The sequence below is a fragment of the Chamaea fasciata genome, unplaced genomic scaffold, assembly GCF_029207755.1.
Source record: "Chamaea fasciata isolate MVZ Bird 193981 ecotype frontalis unplaced genomic scaffold, bChaFas1.0.hap1 SCAF_5, whole genome shotgun sequence".
NCBI lineage: Eukaryota > Metazoa > Chordata > Aves > Passeriformes > Sylviidae > Chamaea > Chamaea fasciata.
The window spans coordinates 26438143-26450207 of NW_027094090.1; the positions used below are offsets into that span (position 1 = coordinate 26438143).

The 12065-nt window shown below is 41.7% G+C and overlaps 1 protein-coding gene across 2 annotated transcripts; it reads left to right on the plus strand.

Annotated features, from left to right (window-relative positions):
- The first annotated feature begins 4631 nt into the window (after positions 1 to 4631).
- GPR85 (G protein-coupled receptor 85) lies at positions 4632 to 11846 on the plus strand. 2 transcript variants are annotated; one of them, XM_066183062.1, is made up of 2 exons: positions 4632 to 5839; positions 7515 to 11846. In XM_066183062.1, the coding sequence occupies exon 2, from the start codon at positions 7690 to 7692 to the stop codon at positions 8800 to 8802; it is 1113 nt and encodes a 370-aa protein (XP_066039159.1). In that variant the 5' UTR covers positions 4632 to 5839; positions 7515 to 7689; the 3' UTR covers positions 8803 to 11846. The 2 variants fall into 2 exon arrangements, with proteins under 2 accessions (XP_066039159.1, XP_066039160.1); XM_066183063.1 differs by having other exon boundaries at positions 7540 to 11846.
- The last annotated feature ends 219 nt before the right edge of the window (positions 11847 to 12065 follow it).

Here is a 12065-nt window from a genome sequence, read left to right on the forward strand (position 1 = left end):
CAGAATAATTCACATTAAAAGACTGATTATACGGACATACAAGATAGTGCCTACCCTCTATTATGAAAAAAAATCTAACCAAACAACCCAAAACTTGAACTAAACAAATTGCATAAAGATTACATTTTGAGTATTACATTATTTATATATTTGCATGGAGACATCCAGGATGAAAATGTTAGAGAAATACTCTCGAGTATTCTCAACCATTCAAAAATACTATCTCAACAAATGCACCTCCTTGAAACTACTTCTTCAGATACTATGAAGTTCCTTTCTTTTTCCTTCTATGGAGCTCAGTCATCGATCTGCACTACTGTGGATGTGACTGGCTGTATCTTACTTTAAGTCACTTGTTATCACTCATCCTTGGCTGTGAAAACAAGCATTTCGGTAATTCTTCAGCACAGGACAATATATATATGGTGCACAAACAAGAGACAGCATCTGAACCTTTCTCTGACTCACTAACACTCTCTTTTTTCTTTTTCCTTCTAATCATATATGTAAACCCACCATTTCTGAAGTCCAGCAATTTAAAAAATGTACCTTATCTTTTTGCAGGCACAAGTAATTAGCAGTGCAATATAACATTGTTAATTACTCACAGCCACCGTTAAGTTCATTAGCATTTTTAACTACCTGATATGCAAGTGAAGCCAAGTAATTCCATGTGCACACTACCTGAATTGCACAATAACTGAACTGAACACTGCAATACTGATGTAGCAGTTTATCTACAAAACCTAGATGCAAAAGATGTGTCCAGTCTTTCAAATGCAGTCCTAGTAAACAAACTGGTAAAAGATATTTAGAAGCCTAAGGACACCGGAAAGTATCTAGAGGGATTTTTAGAAGCATATAGGTGCCTCACTCCCATTAGAGTCACACAGAGCAGTTTTCCTCTGCAGGACAAAGCATTTTTCATATGTTTGGCAGGTAGGTGTATTTGCATTTAAATCTTCATGTATTCCTGTGTGAAAGTGCAACATAGACCTACTTTTAAGAACCAAAATTAATTTTCAAAGGCAACCATGAATTTTTTTAAATACTGAATTAAATGTTTTTAGGAAACATTTATAAAACATCAGAGAGTAAATGTTAACATTAATGGCTAAATGTTAACATTAAAAATATATAATTATTATCCATAAGAATTGTTATATTCACATGAATGTAATTTTTTGTAGGTGAAAACATGCCTCACTGAGGCAGAGACTACTAAAGAAATTTTCAGTGTGGGGTGAAATTTATGTTTGTGTTGAGAGCCAACCCAGGAGCCAGACACTGCCAACAAATGTCTTTACTCTGAAAACACTTTACTAAGGATAAGAACCAAATATATTGCAGGTGACATTCTCTGTGGTGCAGGGGTCCTACACAGGTCTCTGTACTATATAAGTCCAACTTAAATACTATTCCAAAGTTGCACAAATCTACTGCATGGGCAAGAAAGTTCCCTTGAAAAAATTCCTTGAGCCCTTTGAAAAGGATGCACTTTAGTAGCATCTATCACAGATTCTCAAGCAATACATAAATCTTGTGCTGGCCTCTGCACAGGGGTGGGCACACCTTCTAGATCATCTCTCCTGTGTTGTGGAAATACTGGAAAATCCTGCAGTGCTTAAATTTACATTATGCAGAATGGGTTGACATTGCATATATATAAATTTCAAGTCAGTAAAAACGTTAATTACTGAAATGTTCAAGACAAAAGGGATTTGAGTACTTTAGATTTTAGCTATTGACAACTTCTAGCCCCATGCTGAAATCCTCATTCCACTGAAAATGAGAGACATTACTGACCTTAGGGACTACAATATCTCACCCCATCTTTTCAACTGTCATCACTAGCCCTTCTTCTAACACAACCTCTATCTCAGACTCCATTAGTGAGGTTTCTCAGTGTCAGACTTCTCAAAAACCTCTCCCATTCTGAGGAGAAGATTCAAAACAATGGGAATCCTCACCTGGTTCACAACTGTGGTACAGAATTTCAGGGCACATATACTCAAAAGAAACAGATGGCAAGTACCCCAAATGCTGCTTACACACCCACAAATTCCTCTGCAATAGTATTTAACTGTGCCCCACCTCTGCACTCAAGTTCCTGGCTCCTTGGCCATGTGCACCCAAGCATCCCCCCATGGGAGTGAACTGCCCAGACCTGCAGATGATATCAAAGATGGAGAATATCAAAGTAGAGTTCTCCAAAAAGATGATCTTGATCTGGGAACAGATTTAGTGGATCCAATTCACTAAACAGTGTTCCTTGGTCATTCTTGAATAGTACCTAATTTGGAAAAAAACTCAAAGACTTGGAATCCTCGGTCACCACCTACAAAGCTGAGTATGTCACCAGTTATTTTCTTGGCCACGATAATTAAACAACTCAAACAGGAGCAAATGAAAGAGCTCTGTGCCATAATTCTCAAGAACTTCATAGTAGAGTTGTCCAAACCTGGAGATGGCTCTGATCTTTGATCTAAATCAGAAAATCAGTGAAATTGTCTTGCCTCTCTCATTTTCCAGTGAAAGTTCTAATCAGTCTACTGCTAACTCTAATAAGGTACATGAATCCTCTTGTGCTCGTGCTTGTACTTCACTTACACTCTCTTCTTCTACCCTTCCTTCATGGTGCACAGTAGTACATAAGTAGGAAAAGAAAAAAAAGTCAAGGAAAGACATTTATTTCTCTAAGAGTAATCACTTCTGATATGCTTGTTTGGAACCACAGGTCCTCTATGTTTTGGAGTCTGCTTTGTGTTGCCCTTAGTGTACCCCCCTCCCCCTTCATTGTGTGGTGGGCAATTTATTCAAGATTCAGGATTCTTCCTTGTGCCAAAACCCCAAGAAATTCTCCTTAGCTATCCCTAATTCGCTCACTTTGCAACATGGGCTGCCTCACACTTTTTTTTCCTGAACCTTTCATATCTCATAACAGTCCAGCTGTTTTGAAGAACTAGTTAGCACAGACCTCATCATCCGTCCTTACTCTTTTATTTCTTCTCCCTGCCTTCCAACCGTTCTTGCTTCCTGGAGCCATCTTTGACATCTGCCTTCACCTTCCAGATTCTCAGCCCGATGACTCTTGGATTTTTTTCCCTACATGGAGGACATGACCTGATACCTGTGCAACAGTTTAACACAGCATGATGTCACTCCACTCTCTTATTTTGCCACAAAGGTTTCTCTTGACTGACTTTACCCTTACAACAAACAGAATGGAGTTCAAGCCATACGATGGACTTTAGATTTATGTCTCAGAATGAGATAATCCTCTCCTTAATGCATCTCTTTCTCAGTGATTTCTATGATAGGAAACTAACTTTGTTATGTGGCACTTCAATCTAAATGCCTACGTTTTGCTGAACAAAATTAGAACACTTTTTCTCAGGTTACGCCTATGACAACAAATGGATTTATGCTGAATGGATTACACTGAATGGATTCTAAAGTTCACAGATCACTTCTAAGCAGTTTGTTACAGGTCTAAAAGAAAAGCAATTTTTAAAACATTATATACCAATGTAATTTTGTAATGTCTCTAAAAGGAAGCCCAGAGAGAAAAAAAAAAAGTTAAAACCTATGGCACTGGATCTTTTTATGACAATTATGACTGTGTTGCATTGTTTACTCCTAACAAAAAAATCACCATTCATCAGAGTGTAAGAATAGGCCCAGACCATGACCATACTATAGTCATTCAGTACCACATATTATAAATCTTCCTAATCTTGCATTGCAAATGTTTCATTTCCATGCATAGCATTTGGAGAACTCTTTGTTATATTAGACCATTAAAGCTACTTCTTTGCCCTTCACATTTTAAGAATTACTTCAAAGGTCATTGTGTCACTGTGGATACATATATTTAACAACAAAGAAAGGATACCTGAGGGGTCTGCATAGCTTAGGTGATTGTGACATGAGAAATGCAACTTGTCATAGTACATATAACAACCACCCAAAATGCCAGTTTTTAAAAGTGAAGCTAACTTCTGCCACCCCACAGATAAGCACCATCATGTCCTCATAATTACGTCTGCAGAAAAAAAAAAAAAAAATGTGTGGTACCTGAGCTTTGTATCAGTTTTCTGCCTAAGAATAAATTTTATCTGAAACAAGCCACATGGTTGAAAGAGTGCGACGTTGGTTTTAAATAAGTGTATTTTCCAGTGGGTGCAGACCTCTAGGCTTGGTCAGGCTGCTAATGAAGCTAATTTTGTGGTTTGGCAACCAATTCCAATGCCTTTTAGTGAGCGTCAAAAAAAAAGAACCCAAACCTGACAACAGCCTTAAAAAATGCCTGTAGTCTACTAACGGTCTCACAGATGTGACACACATTATGAATCAACCCTATAAATCTGTCCCACAGAAGGATTTATTCTGGCTTGAATGGAAGCTCCCAGCGAAGAAGTTCCTCAGGATCCAAATCTCTCGACCCAAAACAAGCCGTTCCTCAAGTGCCTTGCAGCCAAAGCGAATTACTCTTGGGGCACGGCTTTCGTGTTCCCACTTCTCCCGGATAAACTTCCATACAGACCGAAGAGGCGGGAGGGCGGAGGGATCCCAACCCTTCCCGCTTCCTCCTGGTTTTGCCGCGGTGGCACCAGCGAGGGTCAGTGCCAGCGGGTGCGGGGGCCGGCGGGAGGCCCCTGCGGCGGCCCAGGCTACAGCCCGCCGCCTCCCGGCGCCGCCGCCCCGGCCCACCGGCCCGCATGACATCATCGGGACGGCTCGGGATCGATCCCCGCCGGCCGCCGGCTCGGGCGGACGCTCCTCCGCGGCGGCCGCCGCCGCCGCCCTGCGCGCCGACGGGGAACGCCGGCCCTGCCGCGGACGGAACGGGCTGACAGCAGATTCATCCCCGCCGCCATGCAGCGAGCGCGCTGACAGCTCTGCGCCGGCTTCGGGCTGCGCGTCGGGAAGCTGCTCCACGGGCTGCCAGGAGGAAAGGTGCGGTGTTCCTCACGGCCCCGCGGCGAATGCGCCCTCCGCGAACAACGGCACTTGTTAAGGAGCCCTCCCCGGCTCGGGGGTCAGGAAGAAGGAATTCACCGGGTGGGAATCGGGAGGAAGGAAAACGAGCCACGAGCAGGAGGATCAAGCAGCGGCAGCTGAAGAAACCGCCCGGTCCCTCTCCTGACAGGCTGCGACGCGCAGCGCGGCGGGCGCTTCCAGACCCCCGCTGTAAGCGAATGGGGCGGGAGGGGGAGCCCAGAGGCATAAACAAGGAGCGCAGGACCTAATTCCTTCCCCTCCCTCTCCTCACTGGCTTGCCCAGGCTCGCCAATAAATCCAGCTCGCCTATACATCGCGATGGGAACGTGCTGCCAAGGAGGCTGCCTTCCCGTCCCTGAGGATGCTGCTGTCCCCTCACTGAGGAGGCTGCTGCCGCCGGGGCTGCCTGCTCAGCACTGAGGACGCTGCTGCTGCTGCCGCCGCGGAGGTTGCCGTGCCCTCTCTGAGACAGCGGCGGCTGCCGCCGCCGAGCCTGCCGTGCCCTCATTGAGGCGGCCGCCGCCGCTGCTGCGTTACAGGGAGAGATTGTGGCGCTGCGACAGGGGAGGACGGGGCTCGGCGCGCGGGGGGGAGGCGCGGCGAGCATGCGCCGCCCGAGCCGCTGACTGGATCCTCAGCCAAGGTACCGAGGAAAAAAAAAAAAAAAAAAAAAAAAAAAAGGAAATTAAAAAAAAATACTTTGGAAAAAGGAAAAGGTTTGAAAGAAAGAAGAATGAATGACGGTAGAGGAAAATAGAAAAGACCGCAGGGTAAAGCAGCCCCCGGTCGGCGGGAAGGAGCATCTCTGGCATGTGGGGATCTCCGGCACCAACAGGTAGGAGGAGAGGGGCTGGGGGCGCCGAGGGCTGCCGCGGCTGCAGGTGCGTGCTGAGAAGGCTCTCCCGCTCAGGGGTGCGGGGGTTATTTCCAAAGAAGTGGCATGATGGAAGCCCTCCCAGACAATGCCTCTTCCGCTCTCCCCAGCTCCCCGCCGCGGGGGGCTCTCGCACGGCTCCGGCAGATGCGGCTGATGCCAGGCAGCGGCACCCGGGCCGCCTCGCGGCGCGGCGCAGTCCAGCCCTGCATGGCCGGGCGTGGGGGAGCGGCCGGGGCCGTGAGTGCGTGTGTCCGCGGCGGTGTGAGTGTGGCAGCAGCGGCGGTGCGTGTGCGGCGTGCGGGCTGTGTGTGCGGAGGCAGGGCCGGCCGCCGCGGGGACAGCTCCTCGGAGGAGGGGGAGCGGCGGGGCTGGCGGGAGGGGGGAGGGGGAGCCTGATTTCATGGTTTTAAAACGATGCCATGATCTGATCAGCCTCTGTTTACACAGCAGCAATCAGGCTCTTTTGTGGACGGTAAGAATGGAAGGATTTTGCTGGGATTCAGTGGGAATATCCTTTGTACACCCGAGGTGGCATAGGAAACACTTCGTGTGAATAACGAAGGAGCCTGATCATGCCTGCTGTGGCTTCTGTCCCTGGCTCTGGAGGGAGAAAAAAGAAAAACAAAACAAAACGGGGGGGGGGGGGGGGGAGCAAGACAGTTCTTTTTTTAATTTAATTTAATTTTATTTTATTGCATGAAATGTGTTCCGGTGCGATTCACTGGGAGGATTAATGGGAATCGCGGAGTCCTAATTAGCTAAAAAAAACCCCAACACCCCCCCCCCAAAAAAAAAACCAGCCCCCCCCCCCCCCCAATTTATATGTTTATTTAAGCATAACCAAATCTAGCCTTCCTGAAAGGATGGGCATTATATCTTGGCTGTGCTGCCTATTTTTGCTCAGTATTTACACTGACCGTTGCTTATTATGAATTATGTCGAGGCTTTAACGATTTGCATTAAAGCACGGGGGAAGGGGGGGAGGCCGGGGGGACGACACCCTAAAGCATGCTGCTATCGACTGTCTAGATACCTGTTTCTCTAAAAGCTTAAATGATAAAATTATGGTTTATAGCAGGAAGGGAGGGGGATAGTGAATACTGTTTCTCTTACAAAATGCATAAACTAACACTGTGTGATTAATGTGCTTTGGTGACTTGGGTTAAAAAACATAAATTCTGCAGGGTTTCTTTGGGTGTGATCCATATCAACACAGCAGTTGCCTCTTAAAACATTGACAAATACTGTAGCCATAAAATAAATGTAGGTAATGTCAAAACATCAGCAGTCTTTGGGGATTTTTTAAAAAAATATGTCAGTGATTAATTCTTGGGCTTGCAAACTGGGAATCTTTTGATTCATAAAATCTCTGAGGCTTTAACTGTGAAATTATATGTGCTACCAAATATAAGGGGCATTGGTCAGTCGTGAAACTGTAAGAAGCCAAATCTGCCAATAGTCAATCATACTGAATAGTCAGTAAAAAAAAAAAAAAGCCTCATATTTTTAAAAAACAAACAATAGTACTCAAATTTACAACTTCATTTGGTTCTCCATAAATTAACATCTTTGATAGCACTTTCTGACATAATTTTGTGTTAACTTAAGAACTGATAGCTCGATTTTTTTTCAGATATTTTGATGGCATGACAAATCAGAAAGAAGAGGATGTACTGTATGACTAGACACAAGATCAGTTCTGTTTGTGGATTACATTTTCAGTAAGATGTATGGATCTATTTTTTCCTTGTTCTTAAATATAGATCATGAGACTTGACTGAGGCAATATACATATCATCCATCCATCTATGGCGAACTACAGCCATGCAGCTGACAACATTTTACAAAATCTCTCTCCTTTAACAGCTTTTCTGAAACTGACTTCACTGGGTTTCATAATAGGAGTCAGTGTGGTGGGTAACCTTCTGATCTCCATTTTGCTAGTCAAAGATAAGACCTTGCATAGAGCTCCTTACTACTTCCTGTTGGATCTTTGCTGCTCAGATATCCTCAGATCTGCAATTTGTTTCCCTTTTGTTTTCACCTCGGTAAAAAATGGCTCGACGTGGACGTATGGGACTCTTACTTGCAAAGTGATTGCCTTTTTGGGGGTTTTGTCCTGCTTTCACACTGCTTTCATGTTGTTCTGCATAAGCGTCACAAGATACTTAGCTATTGCCCACCACCGTTTTTATACAAAAAGACTGACCTTCTGGACTTGTTTGGCTGTTATCTGTATGGTGTGGACTCTCTCTGTAGCCATGGCTTTCCCCCCAGTTTTAGACGTGGGCACCTACTCATTCATTAGGGAGGAAGACCAATGCACTTTCCAGCACCGTTCCTTCAGGGCTAATGATTCCTTGGGATTTATGCTTCTTCTTGCCCTTATCCTCCTAGCCACACAGCTTGTCTACCTCAAGCTGATATTTTTTGTTCACGATCGCAGGAAAATGAAGCCAGTCCAGTTTGTTGCAGCAGTGAGCCAGAACTGGACTTTTCATGGTCCTGGTGCGAGTGGTCAAGCAGCTGCTAATTGGCTGGCTGGATTCGGAAGGGGTCCCACACCTCCAACCTTGTTGGGAATCAGGCAGAACGCGAACACCACAGGCAGAAGGAGGCTACTGGTTTTAGATGAATTCAAAATGGAGAAGAGAATCAGCAGAATGTTCTACATCATGACATTCCTCTTTCTGACCTTGTGGGGTCCCTATTTGGTAGCCTGTTACTGGAGAGTTTTTGCAAGAGGGCCTGTAGTACCTGGGGGATTTCTAACGGCCGCTGTCTGGATGAGTTTTGCCCAAGCTGGAATCAATCCTTTTGTCTGCATTTTCTCCAACAGGGAGCTGAGGCGCTGTTTCAGCACAACCCTTCTTTACTGCAGAAAATCCAGGTTACCAAGGGAACCTTACTGTGTTATATGAGGGAGCATCTGTAAATCTTTAGCCTTGTGAAACACTACCATTCTCTGCTAAGCAATTGTGGCCTGTAGCCATGTCTTGAGGAGAAAATCAAGAATGGGATGTCAGCAGCTCTAAGGATTTGGGCAACATTCTGCAGTCTTTGCAATAGCTCACCTCTAATCCTGTTTTAAACCTAAACATGTTCCTGCTGACCACTGCTGAAGGTTTGTAATTAAGAACAAAAGACTGAACTACTGCCCTGAATTTCTTTATGTGGTTGAAATCTAGATTATGAAAGTAGCAGGTGCTAAGTATCAGTGCTAAATGCTGTGTATATCACTACATAAAATAAGAACATCAAAAAGATTAGCATTGGACATTTTAATAAATTAAGTTGATATGAGGTTAATGTGTTGATAAAACTAATTTTAGACATCTGAAGACCTTTAAAACATTTCATACAATTATTATTTTGCAAAGACTGAAAACTGGGGACTCAAGTACTGTAACTGATTAAAGATGTGCCATGCATTATTGGATTATCACACTTACAAATCTGTTTGCCTTGTGAGTAAGTTTTGGGGAGCATTCCAAAGCAGTATTTTTGTTCAGATTTTGACTTTAATTTTTTTTTTCTCCAAATATATTACTCTTTCTAATTACCATTTTCCTTAACAGTGAAATTACTAACATTTAACTGTATTCTGTGTTTTCTGCTGATTTGGTATAAAGTTTAATAGACTCTTATTTATATTTTTTAAAAAGCTAGATATCAGTCTGTTAGGCAACGTTAATGATAATATCCAGTCATAATTGAACAGTTACAATTATACAGAATAAACACATGTTGCCTTAAAGGGTTATCTAGTATCTTCCATTTTGTTTAGCATTGAAGCAAATAAGCAAGGAAAATTGAATCAATAACTCTGGTCAGTCATTTGGGAGTGCATGAAAGATCACTTAGTCCTCTTTTTTCCTTTTTACTACAATGGTTCCCAAAATCAATATGCACATCATTGGGATGATATGATTTTTTTTTTCCTAGGTGTGCCGCCCTTTCTAGTTTGTTCTGAGAAACACAGGCAGTTGATGTATGTTTATATTTTAAGACAGCTGTCATGGGGAGACCGCAGCCTTAGTATGATATCTTGCACAATTTGTGAAGCATTTATTCTACTGAAGGCACAGTCTTGTTTATATTTTCTGCACATTTTGGTGTATTGGTTGTTTTAAATTATTTAAGTTTTAACTTGTGAAAGCATATAATATGATTTCTTAGTATTTTAGAAATACATTAGAGTCTGTGAGTCTTTCCTTCTTTAAGATACAGATGTGTGGATTTCAATATAAAGTTGCATTTGCCAAAATTTACCTGTGTAGCTTGTTAATTTTCTTGGAATAAAATTTTACATTTTTCCAGTTATACAATTAACCTTTTTTATTTTGTCTAGTGAGCTAGCATGAAGTACCGAGAATGTAGCCATTATGAATTATTATCCTTTGCAGTCACTGTATTCCCAAAATGTAAATGCATGAATGATGGGGACCACAGGATTGATAAATTATATTATCTGCAGTAGCACTATTGTGTAGTTTATCATAATTACCCATCTCTCTGTTCTAATATGTCAGTTATATTTAAAGTTACAACACAGTATTTGACATTAACTTCACAGTTTAATTTTGGAAAATGTGTATAATTGAAGCACAAAATCATGAGTTGATCAGTCATAAAGAACCCAGATTTTTCTTAATTTTTGGGAGAGACAAGACTAGAGGTCTTAATTCAGTATTGGTATATCTTGTCCTTTGTTGCAGTTTTATGACCAGCAAGTTAACATATAGATACCTGAGCAGCAGTCAATAATGGAAATGCTTAAATTTGTATGATAACATTATCCAACGTATGCAGCAATTCAGACAGTTGTGTCTATATGTGATCAAACAACTTAATCAAATATTTGGTGAGCAAACTGTTTGACCTCACTTAACACTTTTATACTGAGGTTGATTGGTTGAGAGGCATGGCTTTATATACTGTGTTGAAACAGAAAAATTGCTAAAATAATGAGTCCTCATCAGTATAGGAATGTTTCAGAACATAATTTGAAATGGGACCAATAAACTACTACCAAAAGAACACTTTTATTACACTGAAAAAGACTTTGAAATTAAGGTAGTTAAGCAATTGTCAAAGATAGCAGGAGAGAATAAAAACTGGATCGTATGTTGAGAAAAATTCTGAAAGTCATCCCACTTAAGTTTATTAAAAGGTTGATTGGCAATAACTTCAGTCTAATTTCTTTAAAATAGTAACCTTTACAAGGAACATTGATATTACATATTGTAATAAAGAAGTACATATAAATAAGGTTGTAAATAGTATATAGTTGTAGAAGTAGTCAGTTCTGAGGATCAGCCAGAAAATTTTCAACTATGGAGTTTCAAAAGCTGCAAATCTGGGGCCTGACCTAACTCTTAATAAAGTCAGTTGGTGTTTTCCCATTAACTTCATTTGGAGCAGAAGCAGGCCCTAGCATTTCTATAGTACTATACTTCTGAAATACTAAGAAGGCTGTATTTACTATGCAGTGGGAAAAAAATTAAATTATTTCCCTGGAAGTTTTGCAAGCAGCAACCGATGTAAATTAAAATAATAAACAGTAAACAAGTATGAAAGCAAATATTTTGATAAATGTTTTTCTTTTGATATGAATATAATTTCTTTGGCTATATGACAATACTGTATTGCTACCTGAGAAAGGGCAGGTACTTTTTTATTAAGTGGATTTTTAGAATTGTGCCAGTATTTAGTTTTATTTTTCTCCAATGTTAAAAGGACAAGGGGATGTTCAGTGAAATTAAAAGCCAACATATAAAGTAAGATTTTATGCAAAGTTATTACTCAGTGAAACAGACTGGTACAGGGTCTCAAGTAGTTTAAAGTGATTCCTACAAGAGCTGTATGTATACATGAATTAAAGCAGTGCTTGCACTTTTTGCCATCAGTGTCATTTTGATCCTAGTCAGCATATCAAAACTAATGTATTAAGGTATAAATTTAAAGGAGCAAGAAGGTTCATTCCGATTCAGTATACTGTAGTGTCACAGTGTGAAAAGCCTTTTGCTTTCATTTTAGTACAAGAGTTAAGCTATTTCCAGAGCTAGACTACAAGACTGGTAGATTAGTCCTTTCTTTTCAAAATAGCAAAGAATATCCCAGTATTTTATATCTGCATTGATCTTTACTGCTCATGGGTAATGTGAAGTCAATGGTTTTAATT

Bases quoted from the DNA above. Each gene is read 5' to 3' on its own strand.
- GPR85 (XM_066183062.1), top strand. From the start codon at position 7,690: ATGGCGAACTACAGCCATGCAGCTGACAACATTTTACAAAATCTCTCT.